The sequence below is a fragment of the Stomoxys calcitrans genome, chromosome 3 (genome assembly GCF_963082655.1).
Source record: "Stomoxys calcitrans chromosome 3, idStoCalc2.1, whole genome shotgun sequence".
Classification (NCBI taxonomy): domain Eukaryota; kingdom Metazoa; phylum Arthropoda; class Insecta; order Diptera; family Muscidae; genus Stomoxys; species Stomoxys calcitrans.
Genome location: NC_081554.1, coordinates 47,831,920 through 47,858,340, shown reverse-complemented (window position 1 = coordinate 47,858,340; position 26,421 = coordinate 47,831,920). Strand labels below are relative to the sequence as shown.

General features: G+C 38.4%; 1 protein-coding gene and 1 long non-coding RNA gene across 5 annotated transcripts in view; one reads left to right on the top strand and one right to left on the bottom strand.

The window, feature by feature from the left end:
* Positions 1-26,421, top strand: part of LOC106082765 (uncharacterized) — a 95,193-nt gene that overhangs the window by 44,140 nt on the left and 24,632 nt on the right. The gene's annotated exons all lie outside the window — the stretch shown is intronic.
* The window catches only part of LOC106082761 (galectin-4), a 53,275-nt gene that overhangs the window by 25,773 nt on the left and 1,081 nt on the right, over positions 1-26,421 (bottom strand). Inside the window, exons 1-2 of one of the 4 annotated variants that reach the window (XM_013245485.2) lie at positions 7,795-8,133; positions 1,930-2,686 (exon numbers count right to left, since the gene is read on the bottom strand). The exons of 1 other annotated variant lie outside the window; for it this stretch is intronic. In XM_013245485.2, coding sequence (XP_013100939.2) covers positions 1,930-2,457 — 528 coding nt within the window. In that variant the 5' untranslated portion in view covers positions 2,458-2,686; positions 7,795-8,133. Of the gene's footprint in view, positions 1-1,929; positions 2,706-7,794; positions 8,134-12,467; positions 12,646-26,421 lie in introns of those variants that run through there. 2 more of the 4 variants (XM_013245486.2, XM_013245488.2) reach the window with 2 other exon arrangements.

The window sequence follows — 26,421 nt, the reverse complement described above, 5'->3', positions numbered from 1 at the left end:
GTGTAAGTCGCTTGGGAATGTAAATGGGCCATATCGATTCATGTTTTGATATAGCTGCCATATAAATCGATCTGGGATCTTGAGCCTCTAGAGGTCGCAATTGTTATCCGATTTTGTACAACGACTTCTCTGATGACCTTCAACATACATGTCAATTATGGTCTGAATCGGTCTATAGCCTGATACAGCTCACATATAAACCGATCCCCCTACTTTACTTCTTGAGCCCCTAAAGTGCGCAATTTTTATTCGAATTGGCTGAAATTTTCCACAACGACTTCTACTATGGTCTCCAACAATCAATCCAATTATGGTCCGAATCGGACCATAGCTTGATATAGCTCCAATATTATTCTTTTCTTTTATCATATCATCCCTCATCAACAACCGCCATCACAAAGCTGTCCTTAGCAAAATTAGCAAAGGCTCTTGGACCTGCATTATTGTTCGTTTTAGATCATTAGCGGATGGAATGGTCAACAGGTGAGGGCAATCTTTTGGGTGACTGCTGTATCGGGATAGCTGTGTGCACAATACAAGCTGGAAGTTTGAGGTCCGATCTGTGTGGTGTTCTTTGCTGTCACGAGAAGCTTAGCTGCAAGCTGCTGGACGCTTCCACAGGTTGCGGATAGTGGAATGTTCCATACGGAGTAGCTGCAGCGGCAGTCGCTGCGGAGAGTCTCTGTGAGAGGTCGGGTGGCACCGGCTTTTGCTCAAGTACTGAGTGCTTATGATGCTCGATATGACAAGGCGAGTTATTGGAGCCTTTAAATAACCAATGGCCACATTGATCTCTCCTTTTGACCGGAACGAGCTCACCTACAGGAACTTGAAGGAGATCGCCACCTCCACATGGAAATTTGGTTACAACAACAGTAACTACATTCCCCGAGCTCCATTTAGGGTGTCTCCCTTCTTATTGAATGGAATCTCAGGATCCATCAAGTCAAGACCTAGACACCTTTTATTACATCATATCTTGAGGACTCCAACACTCATGCAGTCACGAAATGTTATTTAGTGCCCCAGACGGTGCAGCCATGAGACTAACCCAAAGCCAACCTTTGAATTAGAAAAATATGCCTACATGGCAATCTCCAGCATTTCTTTTTTTTAACACAAAAAAATTAAATATTGACTTCATTGATGTCATCAAATGTTAAACTTTCGTGTGAAATTCTGCATTTAAATGACTTCCTAAGCTGCAATAACCCTTTTCTAGGCCACTGTTACCTACAAAATGTTGGTCTAGTTAACACTTGTGTAGATTAAGACCAAATGCCGCATTACTTTTTATTGAAATACCCCAAATTTCAATCAAATTTAGTGCTCTTGCCACTTAAATGAAACTCTCACACTCTGTCTCTCTCTCTCTATTATACTACATAGGATTTGGTACTCACAAAAGCTTTGCAATATGTAAACAAAGCATCCACCATGAAAAACTCGTACAGCTGTTTCTTTGGATACCGTTCAACAGCTGATTGGGGGGTTATTCACTGTTTGTTAGTGTCGGATGTTTAGTACGCTTACCCATCCGCTACTACTAAAAATTATTTTAGAACAACGAAAAGTACACAAGAGATATGTCAAAACTAACAGCAGAGAGCAGCAACGAATCATATGGTGACTTTGCCTGCTCTCTCACCTCCCTCATCAACATGGGCACATGATGAGTGGCAGCAGGGTGCGAAATAATAAATGCGATAAAAATGGAAAACAGAAAACAAAATATAATAAGACGAACACGCACACACACATATACGCATAGATAGAAGTAAACCAGAAAAAGGCACTAATGGAAAATCTTAAACAATCGATAAGATGAACTAAATTTACCATTTCACCAGATTACAGTGCCCAATAAATTAAAACTGTCATTAAACTATGATATGAATATATGTATGTATAGTTGTATATAATGCTTACATCATCCTCGAAGCCTTCTATTATTTCAATTTCATCGGGAAAGTAGTAATTCTCTCGAAACTCTGCATCCACTCGTTCCGCTTGCAGGAAATCTTCGGTGCTAGCACCTTGTGATTTTATGGCAAAAGAATCGATTGCCTCAAAGGCTTCTGCGGAAGCCTCTATGGCTGCAAAATCAATGCCGGCTCGTTGCATTCTTTGTGTGGCACTTAATGGACTATAATCGAACTGGTCCTCCTCCTGCCGCTGATGATGCAGTTGCGTGAGTTGGCGTTTTGTGTTAAATTTGGCACTATGGCTTGTTGTTGTTGGCTCCGCCGTTATCCTCTTTTCTTTTGTCTTGTTGTTATTGTTGCAGTAATAATCCAAATGGAATTCACGCAAATACTGATAGAACAGTCGAATGCGCTTTCTGTATCTGAGATACTTTAGAGTTCTTTTATAGTCACAATTACAATGCTGGTAGGCATTGGTAAACACGTACAGATCATTCAGTGCACTGCACAGACAGTAGACTAATGCGGCCATGATGATTGAGGAGAGCTAGCAGCTCCGCTTTGTCTGTCAGTCGGTTGTTACGTTTTATTTTTTTTTGTTTGTTTTGTTTTGTATTTGATTCTTTTTGCGCTTTTCACTTTATACAATTTTCTCTCACTCACCACTTGATTACTTGTTGTATTACTCTCTCTTTTTCATTCTCGCACAGAGATTTGTTTCTATTTTTGTTTTCTGTTTGACAAAGTGTCAATTTTGAAAGCTGGGAAAGAGTAGTCTCACTGAAAATTGGTCAAGCACTTAGACACAGTATTCGGCTGACATATTGAGAATAGATTTGTATTTATTATTGCACAACACTAGGGCGTATTCGTTAATCCAAACTTCACAGGCTGGTGAGCAACGCATACCCTGGAAACTATTACTTAAGGTGCTATCACACTATATGTGCTTGTTTTCTGATATATAAAATTTTGCATTTACTAAAGTTTCACACATAGTGTGATACGAATGAAACTTACATATCAAAAAAATCATTTATCAAAATAGCACATGCAATTGTTTGATTTGAGCGTGCTCCAATCCTTCAGATAAAAACATAAAGAAATCAGCTGTTTTTGTTGTCAGTCGAATGAAATCCCCCTAAATTACTATTTTAGATGTCCGACCCATTGACATACAGATAAAGTGTACGGTAGCCACTGCGGCTATGAGATACAACCATACAACAGGTTCAGAGAACATGTTGTCTTGGCATAGGCGGGGCGATGAGGACCACGTTGACTAAGGCGCTGGAGACTATTCTAGATGTCCGACCCATTGACATACAGATAAAGTGTACGGCAGCCACTGCGGCTATGAGACTTAAGGCGATGGAGAATAAATTGAGGATGGGAGCAGCTCATACCATCGTGGTATGGTATGGAAGAGGTTTCCGATTGGATACCTGAGATGAACCTTGGGTCGAGTGTGACGAACTGCTGTCAGCGGCACAGTCTCAGATTGACGGAATCCTAGTATTGTCATCTGGGAGATTATGTTACGCGAATGGATCAAAGCTAGAGGACAGAGTGGGCCTTGGGGTCTACATTAAGAACCCAGGGATTGAGATCTGTTTTACACTGCTTGACCATAATACGGTTCTGCAGGCAGAGATGCGGGCGATCAGGGAATGCATGAAGTGGTTTTGTGCTAACGCGAGGACGTGGAGTGTGAACATCTTTATGGACAGTAAAATTGTCATAAGGGCAATAACAACCAGGACGGTAAGGTCACGAACAGTCTTGCAGTGTATAAAGGATATTAATGCCTTCTCTGAGGATGGCAAATTCGGCATTGTTTGGGTGCCGTGCCATAACGTAGTAAAGGGGAATGAAACGACAGATGATTTGGCGGTGAAGGGCAGAGGACTGCCGTCAATAAACTTGGTTAACCCGAAGCCTTTTGGGTCGACCCAGTCCGAGTTAAGGGCGTGGGCGAGAAATGCGCATGCAACACTGTGGAACAGCGAAACTGATCTGGTAGGGCGGCGTAAATCCTATGGAAGGGGTCCAGATCGTAAGAAGCCGAGGCTATTTCTAAAAGGAAGTAAGAAGGAGGTCAGTATAGATGTTGGTATCATAACAGGACACAAGACTACGAACTCTCTTATGTAAAATCGGTGCGACAAGTGATAGCATGTGTAGGGTATGCGGAGAAGATTATAAGACGTTGGAGCATTTCCTTTCTTATTGGCCGGCTTTCACGTCTAACAGATACCGTCACTTAGGTGGAGACACAATACCAGACATGAACCAACTTAGGGGAGTGGTATTGAAAACAGTTAAGGATTTTGTCACTTAAAATTTTCTTTTCCCTCTGGATGATATAAGAATCGTTTCTCTACTGTTGAATTGGTTACGAGGCAAAAGATTTTATTAGAAAATTCGTGACTAAAGGAAAATCACAAGGGGATTTCTTTCATCCCGACACGAAATGACTAGGAACACCACACGGGTTGAAACTCTAAGTTCCGATTTGTGTGGTGTTCAGATTTGAGTGGTGTTACGAGAAGCTCAACTGAGAGCCACCGGGCGCGTCCACAGATTGTGGGATGATCTATATATGGGGTCTCTGCAACTGCTGTCGCGGGCAATCAGTGGTATCGAGTGGAGATTCTCAGTGAGAGGCCGGCCGCTACCGGCTCTTGCGTAAAATACTGAGTGCCTATGATGCTCGATATGAGAATGCATGACATAATGACCAGTTAGCATACAGCAAACAGCTGAGAACATTTTTTATCTCGCCATGTGCACTATCTGTCAACAAGCCTTGGTTGTGTGTGTTAAGAAACATCGAAAAATGAAAACATAATACCCCTAATCACTGATTTTGACAGATAGTGCACTCAATATTTTGTTATTGGGCAACTACTCCTACCTGTAAATAAATATATCTTGATCCTATGGAACGGGTGGAGCTTGCTCACATATGGAGCTTGACGGGGACCGCCATCTCCACATTCAAATATGGTTACAACAACAACATCTCTTTTAGCTTCTGGTTTGTAACGAGTGTCGTACTGCGGCACGCAGTTCGGACACTGATATAAAAAGGAGGCCCTAGAGAGAACATATGAACGCTGCCCTGCACATGACATCAAAATCGTTCTAGGAGATCTAAATGTTAAGAAAGGAAAGGTGAATATCTTTGGTTCGACGTTCGCCAAGTTAGCCTCCACAAGATAACGTCCGACAATGGATTGATGCTTACAGGGGCAAACTTCTCACATATCAATGAGTACTATTGTCCTATTCAAGTTGAGCTCAATGATAAGATTCTCCTTTTTATAGCCGAGGACAAATTGCGTGCTGCTGTGCGACATCTCTTTGGGGAGAAGTTTATACATGGCATAGTACCTTACAAATGTTGTCAGCATTTGGTACGGATAACCACCGCTGATAATTTTTTCTCTGATGTTCTTGGCAGAATTGGAACCCATAGGCTTTTCTCTGTCCTATGGTGGCCTCCCTTGTTTTCCCCGGTCCCTTATGGAATGTTCTGGCCGGCTTTTAACAGCTTTAGACAACCATTAAATAATTTAGCCATGGGACCAACTGAAAACTACTACAAGGCAGCAGGAGCCGATGAACTTTTTTGCCAGATGAACTTGTTAAGCAGGAAGCCTAAAAGCTTATAAAGCTTATTCATCAGTTCGTCTGCTCAATCTAGCTAGAATAATGAATACACGATGATTGGAAACCCGCCATACTATGTCTCCTACACAAGAGAGTATGTGGCACCTACAAAGGAATAATTAGTCTCCCTTCCATCGCATACAAAATAATCCCCATACACTGTGACATTAAAATCTAAAGTCAATGGGATAATTAAGTCAATAGAGATAATTGAGGTTTATACCTGATAAATCCACCAAAGATCACAAATGTACACTGCCCAAATCTTGGAAAAACCTGCGAAGGATAGGTCGGCACTTACCATCCCTTTGTCCACTACAAAGCCACTTTCGATAGCACTATACCTTCAATGTTATATCACGCACCATGTCGGAGTTTGAAATCCCTATACTTGGAGGCAGTTTGAGAGAGTGTCTTAGGAACCACGAACTGTATGAGCTGTTTGACGACTTAAGCATAGTTAAAGGTAAACAATACAATGCTTTGGCAAGATCATGTTGTGAGAAAAAAGAAGAAGATCCAAAAGAAGAAGTTCTTTGCAGGCTAACATTGCATTACTCGCAAAAGAGAAAGACCGAAACTCCTATGAAAAGATCCAGTCGCAATTAGGAGTCACACTTTGGAGACAAAGCGCAGAATATCGAGTCGCTTGGAAATCTGTTCTGATTTCGGCTAGTGGAACAGAGTTCTCTCATGGCCAATTAAAGTAAAAAGTAAAATAAACGCTTTTTAAGATCACATAGTTTTTCCGAAGAGGTATATCGGTTACCCTTTTGGGCTTACAAGAAGACGAAAAAGGTGTTCAAACCAAAGATGCCATCGCTCCACGTGGAGTTCTCTCAGTTTCTTGTTTGTATACCCTCCACCATAGGATGGGGGTGTACTAATTTCGCTATTCCGTTTGTAAAACTTTCAAATATTCGTGTAAGAACTAGACATGTCCGTCTGTACATTGAAAGCACGCTAACTTTCGAAAGAGTAAAGCCAAGCGCCTGACCTTATAAATGTAGGTCGGCTGAGATTTAATGGGCCAAATCAGTCCACGTTTAGATATAACTCCCATATAAACCGATCTCCTGATTTTACTTCCAGAGCCTTTAGGGAGCGCAATTCTTATGGGATTCAGTTGGAAATTTGCTCTATGACTTGACTCCAACAGACGTACCAATTATGGTCCCAATCGGGCAAAAACCTTATAAAGCTCGCATATAAACTGATCTCCCGGATTGATTTCTTGAGCCTCTAGAGAGCACAATTTGATTTGTCTGAAATATTGCACGATGACTTTTCGTATAACCTCCAAAAGATTTCTTAAGTATGATCTCAATCGGTCCAAAACCTGGTATAGCTCCCATATAAACCCAACTCCCGAATATAGTGCTTGAGCCTCTAGAGGGCCCAATTTTTATCCAAGCATGCAACAAACCCATGGAGATACCTTGTTATGACCTCCCATTATTTTTTTTTAGTTTCTTTCCTAAAGAAAAGTGTCCAAAGAACTTGAAAAAAACCCTTGTTTTTAAAGTCAGTCGGAACAAGTAAAAGCGTTCAAGTTCGGCCGGGCCGAATCTTATATACCCTCCGCTATGTATCGCATTTGTCAAGTTCTTTGAATGACTTTTTCAAATAGAAAAACACCACCTCCAAATTTTCAGTAATAATTGCGCCCTCCAGAGGCTCAAAAGGTCAAACTGGGAGATCGGTTTATATGGCAGCTATATCAGGTTATATACCGATATAAACCACACTAGGAAAAGTTGTTGGAATACAAAGCAAAAAACAAATTTTCTGCCAAACTATAAAAAAAGTGTTTTTTGTTTTTCTATTTGTAATAGAAACAGATTACCCTATGTTTTGCCGCCGGATAATATCCGATTGTATGAATTTTAAGTTTTCTCAAAAAATCATTTTGATTTGAATTTAATAATAAAAAAATATTTAATGCGTTTTTTGAAGAGATTCTGCGGATTCATAATTATTTTTGAAATTTTTTGATGTTTTACATTTCATAATGCCAAATCAATAATAACGAGCTCTTCAATATATCAGCCGTGTACTGTAAGTTCTGTATAGAATTTACTATTGAATGTTCTATGATGTTAGATGGCATTTTGCTCTCTGAGATTTGCTCTCATTGAATCTTGAAGACAATATTGTTGTATGGGTGTGTTTTGATTATGTATTGTAGATTTACATTTGCGACTTTCAAGCTGAACAGCTGATGCAAAACTTTACAAAATAGACACTTAACCGTGGAGTGTGTTATTTAATTGCGCACACATAACTCGTTTTCACAACAAAAATAGTTTAATTTCATCATATTTTACACTGTTGGCATCACTCAACAATTTCAATATCTATTTCGCACATATGGTTATTCTTAGGCATTCGTACATTTTCTTGTTGAAATCATTTCTATTTGATTACTCTCAACTCTTCTCGTCACATGTGCATATTTCTGAATTTCAAAAAATAAAAAGGAATTGACTGCTGCGATGGCTCGACTCAGGTACCCGTAGCTTTGAGCGCTTTATCCGTTCGACTATATGCGTTTGACTAACATTTCTTTTAAACATATTTTCATTCATTCCCACCATTTCTACATTGTTGTCAATACATTCGGTGTATTATTTGAGCTAATAAACGTGTGCGCTGTTGTCGGCATTGGTACCACAATATGCTGTGGTGGTATGTTAAAGTGGTGGTATTGGTTGCTATTGTTTGTCTATGCTCAACCCTAATACTGTTTGTTATGCGGTTTTTAGTGTTTCATATTCATTTCATTCCCCACTTGCTTTCTTATCAATGGATATGTTAAGTTAACATTTCGATTTTGGCAAGGATTTAATCAAATTCCGTTATCTTCAGCAAAATGATTGCCACCGATGGGCATATTTTCCTAGCAAATGTTAATATTTTCAAATCTCAAAAGAAAATTTCATAGAAATTTTGTCTTCAGAAAAAATTTCATAGAAATTTTAACTTTAGAAAAAAATTCCTAGAAATTTTGTCTTTAGAGAAAATTTCATAGAAATTTCATAGAAATTTTGTCCTTAGAGAAAATTTCATAGAAATTTTGTCTTTAGAGAAAATTTCATAGAAATTTTGTCTTTAGAGAAAATTTCATAGAAATTTTGTCTTTAGAGAAAATTTCATAGGAATTTTGTCTTTAGAGAAAATTTCATAGAAATTTTGTCTTTAGAGAAAATTTCATAGAAATTTTGTCTTTAGAGAAAATTTCATAGAAATTTTGTCTTTAGAGAAAATTTCATAGAAATTTTGTCTTTAGAGAAAATTTCATAGAAATTTTGTCTTTAGAGAAAATTTCATAGAAATTTTGTCTTTAGAGAAAATTTCATAGAAATTTTGTCTTTAGAGAAAATTTCATAGAAATTTTTTCACACCACCACCCTATTAGCGATATATCAAAGTTTTATCATATCCATAGATTAATTTCTAAATACACTTGGTGACAACTCTTTTGATATTACATATGTAGCTTCTTCACCAAAATTTAGCGATAAACTCTTATCAATTATATTCCCAAAACTGGCTGACATTCTTAACTTAATTTGTTGCTGTATACACTTATTGATAAAAATATTGGGGGAAAAAAGTTAGTGTTTTTCGTGGGTGCAACATGACATACAAAATTTTTGTGAAACCTTAAGTTGGTGTACAATAGAGTCGATAATATTTTACAAAACATTGGCTAACAAAACTTAATTTGTAGCAACAAGACTCATTCTATTCTCTATTTCAATGTTGTATGGGTTTTTGGATAAATATAAAGCAATTATTTTGGAGTAAATAAATCCTATAAGCCTTTTAAAGAAGCAAGTTTAGCTAAAACAAGTAGAATAAAAGGTGATATTATATCCTTCACCATAGGATGGATGTCAGGATGTCATATTACTGAAGCGGGCTTGTACAAAAAATAGTCTAAAGGACCGATCTAGGCTGCCAATTGACCGGACCGTGCAATGTCTTGCAATGCTTCTGGCTAAACAAACGACCAGATGGGCTTTGGGGTATACTCTAAAAACCTAGAAGTTGTCATATGGAAAAGGTTAACCGACCACTGCAGTGTGTACCAAGCGGAGATCCTTGCAGGGAATTGTAAGGCGGATGAGCTTCCGAGAATAGGAACTACCCTATACATTCCAGGGAAATTGGAATCTGTGGATATTCGCCTAAGGACCAGGCCCGAAGGACAACGAATGAGAGATAGTCACAAAGAGGGGGCTGTGAGCGTTCAAAACTATGTGACCTTATCTAGACTTGAAGAGGTCTACTGCTTTGATGTCATTGGCTAGAACAGACGTCTCAGTCATTGTGTCCGTCATGACAGATCACTGTCTCATCGGAAAACATGCTGACAGACTGAAGGTTGCCGGCATCTTCCTTTTTCTGTTCCTGTGGTATCACAATGGGCGAAAACGTCTAAGTGAGTCCGATGGCAGACTTCCACTTAAACCTAACCTAACCTAATGCTTATGACTGATCTTCACTCCAAAATCGACATTGCTGCATATTTACGTACCCATTGAGCCAAAAATTGGCTTCGTCGGTGAACGCAATTTCTTTCTATAAAAAAGTGGATCTTCGGCCAACTTTCCATGAGCCCATTCACCAAAAATTCTACATTGCGATAGGTCGTTCGGCTTTAATTCTTCCACCAACTGTATTTTGAAAGGTTTCACATCTAAATCCTTCCGCAAAATGTTCCACGTTGTTGTGGAACAGATGCCCAATTGCTGCGAACGGCGACGAATCCATAATAGATGGTCATCATTAATTCTTGCCGATACAGCTGCGATATTTTTATACCCACCACCATAGGATGGTGGTATACTAATCTAGTAATTCCGTTTGTAACACCTCGAAATATTGATCTGCGAGCCCATAAAGTATATATGTTCTTGATCGTTCTGAGATTTTGAGTCGATCTGTCCGTCCCTCCGTCCATCTGTCGAAATCACGATAGAGATCGAACGCGTAAAGCTAGCCGCTTGAAATTTTGCACAGATACTTAATATCAATGTAGGTCATTGGGGACTGCAAATGACCCATTTCGTTCAAATTTATATATAGCCCCCATATAAACCGATCTCCCGATTTTACTTTTTGAGCCCCTGGAAGCCGCCATTTTTATCCGATTCGGCTGAAATTTTGCACATAGTGTTCTGTTATGACTTCCAAAACGGTCTAAATCGGTCAATAACCTGATAGCAATCTCCCATATAAAGCAATCGCCCGATTTGACTTCTTGAGCCCTTATAAGCCGCAATTTTTTTACGATTTGGCTGAAACCGAAATCGGTCTATAACCTGATATAGCTCCCATATAAACCGATCTCCCGATTTGATTCCTTGAGTCCCAGGTCAATCGGTCAATAACCTGATATAGCTCCCATATAAAGCAATCGCCCGATTTGACTTCTTGAGCCCTTATAAGCCGCAATTTTTGTACGATTTGGCTGAAATCAAAATCGAAATCGGTCTATAACCTGATACAGCTCCCATATAAACCGATCTACCGGGGTTTGACTTCTTGAGTCCTTACAAGCCGCAATTTTTGTCCGAATTATTGTAGCTTAAATTTCGCATGCGATGATCTATTACGACTTCCAACAACTTTGCTAAGTACAACCGAAATCTAAAGCCTGATATAGCTCCCATGTAAACCGGTCTCTCGATCATCCTTGTTCGGTTTCTAGGATCTTTAATGTTTGCTGGTTTCACAGAAGTTTGGTTTATAGAATTAAGGTATGCTAAATTTATTTTGTATACATTTTTAGCAGAATCCATGGTGGTGGGTTCCCGAGATTCGGCCCGGCCGAACTGTTTTCTATTCGCACTCTACGTAAGCCTGTTCGAAATTTTGTCACAATAGCCCGAATAGCCGTTACTGAGGGTAGATTAAACTGCCCATAAAATGGAAGAATCGTGCGATGAACTTTCTTATCAGATAATAAAATAATCTTAATAATAAAATTCAATAATTTACAAGCTTTGTTCGTTTGAAAAAGACGATTCATGGTTAAATTACACACCAAACTGAAGATGTTTGACAGCGAAACAAAGCACGAAAAATGCCCAAAAAAAAAATATCACAAAAATTTTTTTCAATTAAAAATTTAATTGAAAATAAAAATGTTTTCGATGAAAAAATTAATTAAATCAATCGTTTTTTAATTGAATCCATATCTTTTTTTAATTACGATCGTGATTCTATGAGTAAAATAGTAGCGACATGTCGCTGCGCCAATACAATTTAAATGCTCACGAAATGAACACCAATCAACTCTGTTTCTATGATGTTGTCTTTGTTATGTATTCATGTTTGACTTTGGTTTGTGTTCTACCAAAGAATAGAGTACGTCGGATTTCGCAATAATTTAAAAGCATTTTCGCTGCGAATGAAGTCAGTACAAGGCTTAAAGACGAAATTTCAAAGAAATTTTCCCTAAAGTCAAAATGTCAATGCCGTTTTCTATAAAGTAAACATTTTGTTAAAATTTTTTCTGAAGGCAAAATTTCGACATAATTTTCTAAAGACATTTTTTTCCGAAAGAAGAATTTATTTTTAAATAAAATGTCAATAAAATGAACTCCATAAGACAAAACTCCATTGAAATGACGGAAAACTCCAACTCAAATTAAGTTTTTCTCTAAAGTCAAATTTTAATAAAATTATCCCCACAGACAAATTTGCTATAAAATAGTTTACCTCTCATATGAACGTTTTTCATCCCGGTCCATTATTCAAATAAATATGTACAACCCCAAACAATTTAAAAATTAAAAACCACATGCTAATTAGGGGTGTGCCGTATTGGTAAAATAAAAATTTAAAAGCACTTACCTCTTCGTTATCCGATTCGGGTTTGCCGTAGTAATCATCTTCGACTGGCAGACGCTCAAATTTGCTACGTTTGGAACAACAACAACACGGCATATTGATGTATTATAGTTTAAGAATTTTTTTTCGTTCAATAAATTGTTTTTCTAATAAACTGTAAATGTCGGCATATGTGGGAATACTAACTGGGAATAATTTATTTGACAATTGTTGCTATCTGTCAGAGGCGTGCGATTGAATACTTTGACATTGTCCATTTATTTATAAATATGATTCAAAAAGTTTTTTTATACCCTCCACCATAGGATGGGGGTATACTAATTTCGTCATTCTTTTTGTAACTCCTCGAAATATTCGTCTCAGACCCCATAAAATATACATATTCTTGATCGTCTTGACATTTTATGTCGATCTAGCCATTTCCGTCCGTCTGTCCGTCCGTGCGTTTGTCGGTCGAAAGCACGCTAACTTTCGAAGGAATAAAGCTAGATGCTTGAAAGTTTGCACAAATACTTCCTGTAGGTGGGTTGGGATTGTAAATGGGCCACAAACCGATCTTGGGTCTTGACTTCTTTAGCCTCTATAGGGCGCAATTTTAATTCGATTTGACTGTAATTTTGCACGTGGTATTTTGGTATCACTTCAAATAACTGTGCGAAGTATGGTCTAAATCGGTTCATATTCTGGTATAGCTGGCATATAAACCGATCTGGGATCTTGACTTCTTGAGCCTCTAAAGAGCGCAATTCTCATCCGATTTGGCAGAAATTTTGAACCACGGCTTTTCCCATGACCTACAACAAATGTGTCCAATATGGTCTGAAACGATCTATAGCCTAATACAGCTCCCATATAAATTGATCTCCCGAGTTTGCTTGTTGAGCCCCTACAAGGCGCATTTCTTATCCGAATGGACTAAAATATTACACAATGACTTCTACAACGTTCAGTATTCAATTCATTTATGGTCTGAATCGGACTATAACTTGATATAGATCCAAAAGCATAACAGTTCTTATTCATTATTCTTTGTTTGCCTAAAAAGAGATACTGCGCAAAGAACCTGACAATGCGATCCATTGTATATGAGATTCGGCCCGGCCGAACTTAGCACATTCGTAGTTGTTTTTAATTACTTTTTTCGGTAAGTTAGGGGGAGGGGGAATGCACTCTGACACATTCTTTCATTTGAGTGCAATATATTCTCGGTCGTCCTACATGACAGTTTTGTATTGTTTTTATTGGAAGGAGAGGGCCGTCCGGTCTCTCCACTCGATGAGACTCTGCTGATTGTCCACGTCTGCCGTTGCAGCTACTCTGTATGTAGCATTCAACTATCCGCAACATGTGGACGCGCCCGGTAGCTCGCAACAGGCTCCGAACACTTTGGGCGAAGTTCATATACTAAGTTGGTACTCTCCTTTAAATACCTTTTATTTGATACCCATATTGTCCCAATCGGTAAACATGTCCGGTTATTCGACCCCAACATTTTATACCAATTTCGTGTTTTTTGGTTACCATAAGATGGCATACAAAATTTCGCTCAAATCGGTCCACGTATTTCCGAGATCTGCCGTTTTTGAAAATGATGGTAAGGGGAGGGTCCGCCCCCTACGGATATAAAAAAATGTAGCACACTATTTTCACCGGGCGCTCAAACTCAACCATCTGTAAAAATTTCATGAAAATCGGTTCAGTTTTTTTGAGTTTAGATATACCTACCAAATAAACCGATCAGGAGTACTTCTGGAGTCTCTAGAGAGCGCAATTTTTATTAGATTTGGCTGAAATCTTGCACGATGATTACTCCTGCGACCTCCGACCTAATATAGCTCCCACATAAACTGACCTTCCGAATGGAATTCATTAGCCCCTAGAGGTCGCAACGCTTGACTGATGTTTTGCAGCGCAACTCTCCTATGACCTTCATACGTGTCAAACATGCTCTGAATCCGTCCATAACCTGATATAGCTGCCAAATAAACCGATCTCACGATTTTCCTTTTTCAGACCTTATAGGGGGTAGCGAAGAGGCAGACATGCTGCCTATGACGCGGAACGCCTGGGTTCGAATCCTGGCGAGAACATCAAAAAAAATTTTCAGCGGTGGTTATCCCCTGCTAATGCTGACGACATTTGTGAGGTACTGTACCACTTGATATGGCAGCCAGGGATAAACTTCTCCACAAAATGTTGCGGCACGCCGTTAGGGACTCGGCTATGAAAAGGAGGTCCTTTATCTTTGGGCTTAAACTTAAACAGCACTCATTGATATATGGGAAGTTTGCCCCTATTCCTAAATGGAATTTTCATGGGCAAAATTTGTAATTTGCAATAGGGCGTAATTCATATACGATTTGGGTGACATTTTGCGTAATGAAATCTACTATGGACTCTGACAATCAAGCCCAATCGGTCTATATCCTGATACAGCTTCAAAATCCTAGAAATTGTTGTCCATTTTCTTTTGTTTGCCAATAAAGATATAGCGGGCAAAGAACTTGACAAATGCTATCCATGGTGGAGGGTATATAAGATTCAGATTGACCGAACTTAGTACGCTTTTACTTGTTTTTAGTATAACATTTTTACTATATTCTTCAATACCTTACATTAAATACCCAAAAGGTGTAATGGAAATTTGGGGAGGGGGGTTTGGTGTGGGGCATTCCCCTTAGGTATTGGGTTGCCCAAAAAGTAATTGCGGATTTTTCATATAGTCGGCGTTGACAAATTTTTTCACAGCTTGTGACTCTGTAATTGCATTCTTTCTTCTGTCAGTTATCAGCTGTTACTTTTAGCTTGCTTTAGAAAAAAGAGTAAAAAAAGTATATTTGATTAAAGTTCATTCTAAGTTTTATTAAAAATGCATTTACTTTCTTTTAAAAAATCCGCAATTACTTTTTGGGCAACCCAATACTTGATCTAAAGTTTGAATATACAATATGTGATTAAGGTACAAACAAAATTTCGTATAAATCGATTCACCCATTTCTTATATGTACATTTATTCCATTTCTGAGATATGGGTACCCATGGTCTTCGGTTAAGGCTATATGGAAATGGCTCAAACAAAGTTTGACGTGAAATCTTAAAACCATTTCTAGGTTTTGCTCTTCAGACCTAATACCATGACCCTACTTTAGAAGTCCCCAACGCCAGACCAAGACCTTAAATTGGACACCTATGGCGCACAACAATATGTCGATCAATATTGCAATGTATTCAAAAATAAAATGACAAGGTCAGAATATATCCCATTCTATGGTGAGTGGTATAAAAATTTAATCATATGAGAAATTTCCCTTATATAGTTTTAACAAAATGAAGAAAACTTTGCTGTGATTTTTGGCGATAGATAACAATATTTTCGATGACTCAACTGTTCAATTTTGGATTGCAGTATCAGTCATAATTGATAAAATTACTGCATTGATAAAATTTGTTGTCACGAAAATGTATTGTCTGTAGTATGTGGTTTCCTCTTGTACATACATATGTACACAGAACGTACGTACACGAAAAATAAAAAAAAAATAAAGCGTTTGCAACAAACAAGTGTGTTAAATTTTTATTGTAGGTTAGGTTAGATTGAAAAGTGGATGATAATCCGCCCCCTGTCAGTATGAGCATGCATTTACGCCAGAAATCGGATTGATGTACGCTCTAAATGCTAAAAGGTAACCTTGAAACAGAATTTCTTTGCCAGGAATTCCGTGCTATTTACAAAATCCTTAAGTGTCGGTGTCGCTGTTGGCCGCGAAAGCCTAGCAACGAAATGCTTCAACTCTAATCATGGTAGAGTACGTAGTTCCATGTGTCCCGTTAGGATACCAAAAGCCATGCTGACCTCCTTCTTACTTTCTTTCGGTAATAGCCTCTTTTTCTCACGATCCGGATCTTCCCATTGGATTTTCGTCGCCCTACCGACCGTTTGGCTGTTCCCACGCTTCTAACTCGGACTGCGTCGACCCGAAAGGCTTCGGGTTAACCAAGTTTATTGACGACAGTCCTCTCGCCTTCACTGCCAAATCGTCTGCTCTTTCATTCCCCTTAATCCGCTATGACCCGGCACCCAAAGGATGCGGATTGTGCCATCCTCAAAAGAAGGCGTTTATCTCCTTCTAACACTCCAAGTCTCTTCATGACCTTACCGTCCTGGTTGTTATTGCGCTGAAAACAGAATGAGCGCAAAAACATAACCAAACGCGGAAAAGTTAACAAATGTTTATCTTTGATGATTGAAAGCGAGCTTCATTCGTTATTGCCACGCGAGAAGTAGTGTTTTTAGTCGTCAAAGTTAAAAATTATTAAACTTTTGGGAGTTGAATTTTTATAACCACCACCATAAGATAGGGGTATACTAATTTAGTCATTCCGTTTGTAACACCTCGAAATATTGATCTAGGACCTCATAAAGTATATTTATTCTTGATCGTCTCGACATCCTGAGTCGATCTAGCCATGTCCGTCCGCCCATCCGTCTGTCGAAATCACGATACAGGTCGAACGCGTAAAGCTAGCCGTTTGATATTTTGCACAGATACTTAATATTGATGTTGGTCGTTGGGGATTGCTAAATGGGCCATATCGGTTCAGATTTGGATGTAGCTCCCATATACAGCGATTTCCCCATTTGACTTCTTGAGCCCCTGAAAGCCGCAATTTTTGTCCGATTGTGCTGGAATTTGCATGTGGTGTTCCATTATGACTTCCAACAACTACGCCAAGTACCGTTTAAATTGGTCTATAACCTGATAAAGCTGCAATATAAACCAATCTACCGATTTGACTTTTTGAGCCCCTGGAAGCCTCAATTTTCATCCGACTTGGCTGAAATATTGCACATAGTATTCTGTTATGACTGCCAAAAACTGTGCGAAGTACGGTCCAAATCGGTCTATATCCTGATATAGTTCCCATTTAAACCGATCTCCCGATTTGACTTCTTGAGCGTTTGGAAGCCTCAATTTTTGTCAAATTCGGCTAAAATTTTGCAAGCAATGTTCTGCTATGACTTCCAACAACTATGCCAAGCACCGTCTAAACCGGTCTATAACCTGATATAGCTCCCATATAAACCGATCTCCCGATTTGACTTCTTGAGCCCCTGGAAGCCTCAATTTTCATCCGATTTAGCTGAATTTTGCACATAGTGTTTTGTTATGACTTTCCATAACTGTGTTAAGTATGGTCCAATTTGGTTCATAACTTGATATATTGTAGTTCCCATATAATCCGATCTCCCAATTTGACTTCATGAGCCCCTGGAAGCCGCAATTTTTGTCCGATTGGGCTGAAATTTTACACATAGTGTTCTCAACAACTGTGCCGAGTAAGGCCCAGATCGGTCTATAACCAGATATAGCTCCCATCAGGGACTTAACCAGGATTTTATTTCGGGGGAGGGGGGCAATCCCACATTTGTTCAAACTCGAAAATTACAACAATTTTTCAGTTACTGTTAAATTGGTAAAGATAACTCTTTTTTTTTTGAAAATCGACGCCGCTACTGAATTGACCCATCGGCGGTGGCATCTGAATTTTGTACTGCTGAATTTTGTACGGCTTACCAACACACTATTTTCAGACCGAACCAGCTTTAGTATTTTGATGACTTTTTTTCTGTTGCTCTCTTTTTAATTTGAACTTGTTTTATGATTCCAACAGGATATTGTCTGTGTCGGTCAATTGGTTTTAAATGACATTTATTTCCATAAAATTTTACGCAAATAAATCGAAAAATTAAGGAACAATAAATGTAAAATTTTTCAAAAAAATAAATTTTGATAAAGTTTTACGACGAGCCTTCAACGTTCTGCTTAAATGATGCCGCTTACTTCTCCTCCAATGGAGAAACAATTAAAGGTGGTCTCATTTGTTTAACAACCACAAATCATATAGTGCAATGCGCCATCTCGTCAACTAGATATGATTTCAAAATTGGTATTGTTTTCAACATAACCAAAGAAACTTGCCCTCGTTTGCGCACGTGTGAAAGTTAAATGAGAGAAAGAGAAACTCAAACAAAGAGAACGTGTAATAAAATGGGGTAGTTTGCAGAGAATGTAAACACAGAACTGACATCTTAATACCGTGAAACTGGCCGGTTGTTCGCGTGAGACCATCTTAATAAATCCACCTTGTTCTCCTCTGAACTTTATAAAAATCGGGCCCTGATTCGATTTATCTATGTCCGTCTGTCTGTCTGTCCACGTATTCTTGTAATCAAGGTCGCATTTGTTGTCCGCCTTTCATAAAATCTTGCACAAGTCACTCTTTTGGTCCTAGGACGAACTATATTGATTTTGCAAAAAAATCGGTTCGGATTTAGATATAGCTCCCATATATATCTTTCATTCGATATGCCCTTTTAAAGCAGTAAAAGCCCCAATCTTGGTCTGAATTTCACCAAATTTGGCGCGTAGTGTTTTTTTTTTACATTCTAATATGTGTGTAAAATTTCTTCAAAATCAGTTCAGATTGAGATATAGTTCCCATATATATCTTTCATTCGATATGGTCTTTTTAGGCTGTAAAAGCCACAATTTTGGTCCGTTCTTTACCAAATTTATTATGAAGTGTTTGTTTTGACGTTCCAATATATGCAAAATAAATTTCATTTAAATCGGTTCAGATTTAGATATAGTTCCTATATATATCTTTCATCCGATATGGCCAAATTTGGCAGCAGAAAATTTTTTTGACGTCCCAATATGTGAGCAATATTTCATCAGATGTCCGTCTGTCTGCCCTTGTATTCTCGCTTTTATTATCCGATTATCACAAAAGTTTGCACATGTCACTTCTTTGGTCTAAGGACGAACGCTATTGATTTTGAACAAAATCGGTTCAGTTTCAAATATAGCTCCCATATTTATCTTTCACCCGATATTGTCTTTTAAAACTGTAGAAGCCACAATTTTGGTCCGATCTGTACGAAATTTTCCACGAGGCGTTTTGTTTGACAATATGTGTGCAAAATTTCATAAAAATCGGTGTAGACTTATGTGAAGTTTAGGTTAGGTAGGAGTGGAAGACCTTTGCAAAGTCACTTAGACAATTTTAAGTCCATTGTGTTACCACATTAGCAACAAACCAAGGCCTCTGGTGGGAATCGAACCCATGACTCCACGCCTCCTACTCGGGTACCAGATTGCCTAGATTTATATGTAGCTCCCACATATATTTTTTAGCCGATATTTGCCTTTATACCTTTGGCTGCCAAAATTTGAGTCCTATTGTAAAAACGTCTTGCTGTTTTATTCGATATTTTAGTAAGTATACCAAAGACTGACAAGACTTAAAAGAAGTAGGTAGACTCAGTGGTGTTGGGTATTATGCAGTCGGCTGCGCCCGTTTTTAGCCTTTCCTTACTGGTTAAATTAATTTTCGGTATGTTTTACGTTTCCAATGGTAGATTTTTGTTTGTTTTTACCTATGGGACTATGAAAATGTGGTCTTCTAATGTCAATGTTTATTTTCTTAAATATGAACAATATACGAATAAATGTTTAGACAACAGCATTGATCTATTTTTAGTAAAAAAAAACAAATGTCGAATATAATAATACAGAATTTTTTCATAACACTGAAATCATTTTGTTTAATTTTGGTATAGAGAGTAAAAGAGAAGAAACTAACAACTCCCTATATAATTGTGTTTGCAAATGGATATGTTCACAAACTATTGATGCTCATTTTAGTTTTCTAAGATAAGTATCTATTTTTATTTATTTTTTTTTTTCAATTTATTAAACAACGCACAAGGTCGTAAACTTTAGGCACCAACAATTTTTATTAACTTTGCATTTTTTATTTTTGTTTTCACTGCAATGTTTTTTTTATTTATTTATTTTTTTTCAAATTTTCTTTTGTTGTTTTTGGTTTTGATTATTCGTTAACGATGCGTTCAAACAAACACTTTTTTAGATTTTACTCGATTCGATGGTGGGTATTCGGCTACTGTTTGGTGGTTTTGTTCGACATCCAAGTTGACGCTCGCTAGCTCGTTGTATTTTGATTGAGGCACTCATCATGGGCTTCAATAATTTGTTATGTTGGATTTGTGTTTTTTTTTTTTTTTTATGTGTAATTGTATTGTAGAAAAAAACATTTTTTCACTTTCGATTGTTGTTGCGTGTGGTTTGTTTTTCTTAGCACAGTTGTGTTCTCTGGCAGTGTTGCCATTTGTTGTCATAGCCGAACCGGGCCCGCTCCGCTGCACCTTCTTTAACTCTCTTATATCTTTTTAGGTTGGGGACACTTCGCCCTGAATGCGGATATGGAATTCGTGCCATTGTAGGCTATGACGCTGAACGCGTTCAAAACCTGGCGAGAACATCGGACAAAGCGGTGTTTATCCCCTCTTAATGTTGGCGACATTTGCGAGGTACAATGCCTTGCATGGTCATTTAAAAAATTTTCCCAAAAGAGTTGTCGCACTGCGGAATGCCGTTCGGACTCGGCTATAAAAAAAAGGTCCCTTATCATTGAGTTTAAACTAGAATCGGAAAGCACTCATTGATGTGTGAGAATTTGCCCCTTCTCGGTTCCTGGCGGTAATGTTCTTCCTTAGGGTAATGTTCTCATTAGGGGAGAGATGGCACCTCAGACATTTCGACTCAAATATGGATATCAAATTCGTTCTTTATTCCCAACGGAAATGAAGTTCAGTTTAGGGAGTGCTTTAGGGCGTACTCCAAAACACTTGGCTCCAAAATTGGATATCAAATTCGTTTTCTACTCTCAAATGCCTTTCATTTGAATCCCATATTGTCATAATGGGTCAAATAACCCATGTGACGTATCTTTAGGAGGAAAGGCGCCACCTAGACTTGAACGCAAATTTTAATGTCATATTCGTAATCTACTCCCTAATACCTTTCATTTGAGTCCCATATAGCCTTGATCGGCTATTATGCCCATTTGGGGGTATTTGGGGATGGGCGACCTCCCATTACTTGAACCTAATGTTTTATGCCATATTTGTAATCTACTGGCTCATACTTTTCATTTGAGTCCCATATTGACGTGAACTTCATATATATCTGCTTATTTTGTTTTGTTTTTGGGTTGGGGGCCTCTAGGTACTAGGACCCAAATTTTAATATCATATTCGTTTTCTGGTCTCCAATACCTTTCATTTGATACCCTTACTGTGCCCATCGGACCACTTTCGGATATGGGTGGAGTTTTTGGGGTTAGGGGGAGGGTCCGCCTCCATCCGATATCTAAAAATTATATAGCCTATGTTTACTTCCAAACAAACGTACACAAACTATGAACATTTTAAAAAAATCGGTTCAGCCAAGTATCATATAGTATGACTATACGGGTCTAATGGCGTTTTTAAGGTTTGGCGTGACCCCCTATACTTCGATCTGATTTTGTATGCCAGATTCGAAATCTACTCCCGAATACCTTTCATTTGAGCCCCATATTAAAATGAACGGCCAATTTTAATACCATATTCGTATTCTACTCTCCAATATCTCTCTTTTGATACCTATATTGTTCCCACCGGTCCACCTTTGATTTTGGGTTGTGTTTTTGGCACAATTGTATCGAATAAGCTCCATTTCGGGTCATATTTGGATACAGCAGCAATATTGCCCTACCAGATTGATCGTAGCATGTTTTTAACACAAGTCACATTTTTACATTTTATTGACAAATTAAATTAGCAAAATACTTGAATTTCCGAAAAGGGCAACCCTTACTATCTCTTACTTTTGTGGTAAATTTTTATTTTTTCTGTAAAATCTATAATAAGAGCATCAGTGCAAATAAGATACTCTGATCTACAGGTCAACATACTTTGAGGTTTATTTTTAAAAAATGTTTTAAGAGATTTTTCTAGTTGAGGTGAATTTATTCGCTTAAAAATGTGTGAAGAGATTCTTCTCTTATACCAGCTCTTCTAAGTTATTTTGGAAAATAAAACTTGGAATTTGTAATGATTTGATTTTAATGGCCAACTGCAGCTTAAAGTAAGACGCTTAACAACAATCGACATGCATGCCTTGTATGGACAAACCGGCCCATGTTTAGACATACAAAGCTGACATCTATAGCAAAAACTTTATTCAAATCCTTGAACTCATGCCAAATCGATAAATTTCCGACCATGTCTGAATAAAGCCAATGTAAAGATACTTTAAAATTCCTTCAAAAAGTACCAAAAGGAATGAGGATATTCCTTAACTTAACTATAACCACCACCACAGAATGGAGAGTATACTAATCTACTCATTCCGTTTGTAATACCTCGAAATATTGATCTGTTACCCCATAAAGTTTAAATATTCTTGATCGTCTTGACATTCTAAGTCCATCTAGCTATGAACGTCTGTCGAACGAATGAAATTATCCGCTTAAAATTTTGCGCATATACTTCTTGTTGATGTAGGTCGTTGAGGATTCGATTGGCCATATCGGTTCAAATTTGGATATAGCTCCCATATAAAGTAGTCCTTCGACTTGATTTCTTGAGCCTTTGGAGTCGCAATGATTATGCGATTGGGCTGAAATTTTGCAAGTATTGTCCTGCTGCGGCTTTCAATAATCGTGCCTTGTATGCTTCAAATCGGTGTTTAACCTGATATAGCTCCCATATAAACCCATCTCCCGATTTTAGATATTAAACCCCTGGAAGCAAAATGCAAATTGCAAATTTTGCCCATGAACATTCCATTAACAGGGGCAAACTGCTCACATATCAATGAGTGCAGTCCTATTCAAGTTTAATTTCAATGATAAGGGGCCTCCTTTATATAGCCGAGTCCGAACGGCGTGCCGCAGTGCGCCACCTCTTTGGAGAGGAGTTTTACATGGCATAGTACCTCACAAATGTTGCCAGCATTAGGAGGGGAAAACCACCACTGAAAATTTTTCTGATGGTCTCGCCAGGATTCGAACCCAGGCGTTCAGCATCATAGGCGGACATTAACCCCTGGAAGCTGCAATTGCTATCCGATTTGGTAGTGTTATGTTACTACTTTCAACAAACGTGTCCAGTACAGTCCAAATCCCTGGAAGCTCCAATTATTATACGAATTGGCTGAAATTGTGCACATAGTCGTTTAACATGATCCCTAACATCCGTGGCTATATTTCAAAGTAAAAGACACAGTACATCTTTTTTAGGTGTTCCCCTGCTGACCCATTTTTTCAGATCTACATATCCCAAGCCTGCCGTAATGCGTCTTAGGTAAGTAAGATATTAATAAACATTCTTATGGTAGTTTTAGTGCCTAAAAACTCCAAGGACTCCGAGGACCGGATCTTTCTTGCCTTAGAAGCCTCAGATAAATCTTCAATGGAGCTGCAGAATTCAACCCAGGACTTGTTCTGAACGTTTTTTTAGCTCGCCCTTGTATTTTCTTAGCTCAGCCTTACAGACGTCCTAATCATGTGGTGACCTTGTGGCTATTGCTCTGTTGAAGAGTTTTCTGAAAGTTTTCCACCATGACTGTCGATTTTTGCCCCTTGACTTGGCTTTAAGACATGCTGACATAAAGGAGTCATTAAAATCCTTCGTGATACGCTTGATCATCATGACTATATGCTCCGCATTTTCCACTTCCTTTTCAGTCTCGAGGGGATATTCGTGAAGAATATGTGCCGAAATTTATTCCAATCCGTCTTTCTTCAGTTTAGCCGAACACTTCTGCAGCATCCTCTCCAAGGCTGAAACTAATGTAACGATGTCTATTTCTTCTAATAAAGGTCGCTTTATTTCGTCTATTACAAATCGCTAGATAGCAACTGTAATATATACGATAGGCAGCTCACCCCTTTCGTTGATATCTGAACTTCCCCATATCTGTGATGTGCATATCTGTGATAAGCATCACTTACCACAAATAGGCTTTAGCCAGCAACTTAAAGTTTGAAGGCGGCATCTCCGGAATTCAGTACGAATACTGCATGTCTCCCGTCACCATCAGCCTCACGCAATGTATCAAACTTCCAATCGGTGGTTGAAAGATTTGGATTACATTTCCATAGTCTTCCAAGTATGGATTCAGGATCTAAGGGAATCCTTGGTATCCAAGAGAAGGAATATCTTCCTTCTTGACTAAATCTAGTGCTGCACCTGGCCAGATCTCACCAATATTTTTTACAATACATTTCAATTGAGCGTTGACACCTGAAGGCAAATAGTCTCTATCGGTCCCGTATACCAGCCTGCATCGTCACAAACTGGAGGAGACCCCGGAAATTCCGCAAGGACATCGGAGTATACTGACGACAGTCCTTTGACTATCCCACTCCAATTACTCCTAGGTATGCAGACCTGTTCTTCTGCCTTGTCGACAACTGCCACCACCAAACTGTCCCTAGTGACATTAGCAAAGGTTCTTGGACCCATCTTACTATTGTTCGCCCTAGTTCTTTTAGGCATGGGATGCCCTCCAGGTGACCGCAGTCTTTTGTCTGACTGCGGTGCAGTTTCCGAATCTAGACGTGTATCTTTGGGGTAGCCTGCAGAGAATCCCCGAGCCCAATTTAGGGAGCCTCTTTCCCTATTAGTGAGAGTCTTAGGATCATTCGCACCAAACCCCTCAATAAAATTGAGAGCGATGTGTCTTCTATTATTCCAACTTCTTAAGGAGCGTGTTGGTTTGCCGGGGAAGGCCGGTGAAGATAGAATAGGTGTGGCCTTGTCCTTAAGACTCGAACAAGGTGTCTTCGTCAAAACCCCCTGCTGACCAGTTGTCTGTCGGCTGGTGGAGCCTGGAGCAGCCGCTCCACCAGTAGTATTTTCAGTATCAGACAACATGCTACTGCCTTTTATCACCACCGCAACTGTTGGGTCTTTGGAGCCAATTCTAAGCCTACTCCCAGGCTCTAGATCTGCCGCTCCACTGGAAACAAAGGCAGATCATCATCGTCTATCGTAGCTATCATTGAGGGACTTACACAAAAATTCTTGCGGAGCGAAATAATAAAACGTCCGCCCACTCAACGGTTCAAACAAGACACCTTTCAAGGAAATAGAAAAGAGTTTTTCTCCATCCAGCACCACTACGGAAAGAGATTTTCTTCCTAAGAATTTTGATGTTCTCAAAAGGAAGTTACAGCAAATTCAAACAAATTTAGGTTTTTTAGCATTTTTCGGGTATCAATTATGAGATTTTAAAGGAAAATCAAAGGAGTTGCACTTAACCGAATTTATTGTCATAATCATCAATACTGTATACTCAACTCGAAAAATTTGTTCAAAAATTTAAAATTCTCATAAGGGGGTAACATTAGCTAAAAAATGCAAGTAATTAAATGTGAAATTTTAATTATTTCTTTTTATTATACTCTTAAATTTTCAAGGAAATAGGAAAGAGTATTGCTTCATCCAGCACCATTGCGGAATAGGAGATTTTCTTCACAAATCCAATAGTGTTCTCAGAATTTTTAATTTCGCAAAAGTAAGGAAGTTACAGCAATTTCAAGCTCACCTTGATAATTTTTAGCATTTTTCGGATATCAATTATGCAATATTGAGCTTGTTTTTTGAAGAAAAAAATAAGATTTGCACTTAACCGAATTTTTTGCCAAAATCTTCAATACTGTATACTCAACTCCAAAAATTTTTTCGCGTCAAAAATTGAAAATTTTTTGATAAAAAAAATTAAAAAAAAAATAATATTTAAATTTTTTAGTATTTCTGTTTATTTGACGAATCGGCTTCGAATTTCGAACTGCGGGATGCTTCAAAATTTTCGAAATTCGCAAAAATTAACGAGCTATATCGTTTTAGGCCTTGAAAACGGCTTTGAATTTTTACGCCCAAAAAATATTGGTTTTTGCGATGTTTTTCATAGAAAACTTTTCAGTATTGCTTCATCCAGCAACACTATGGAAAGAGATTTTCTTCGCAAATCCAACTATGTGTGTCAGGATTTTGAAGATTGCAAAACTAAGAATGTTACAAGAATTTCAAACTCACTTA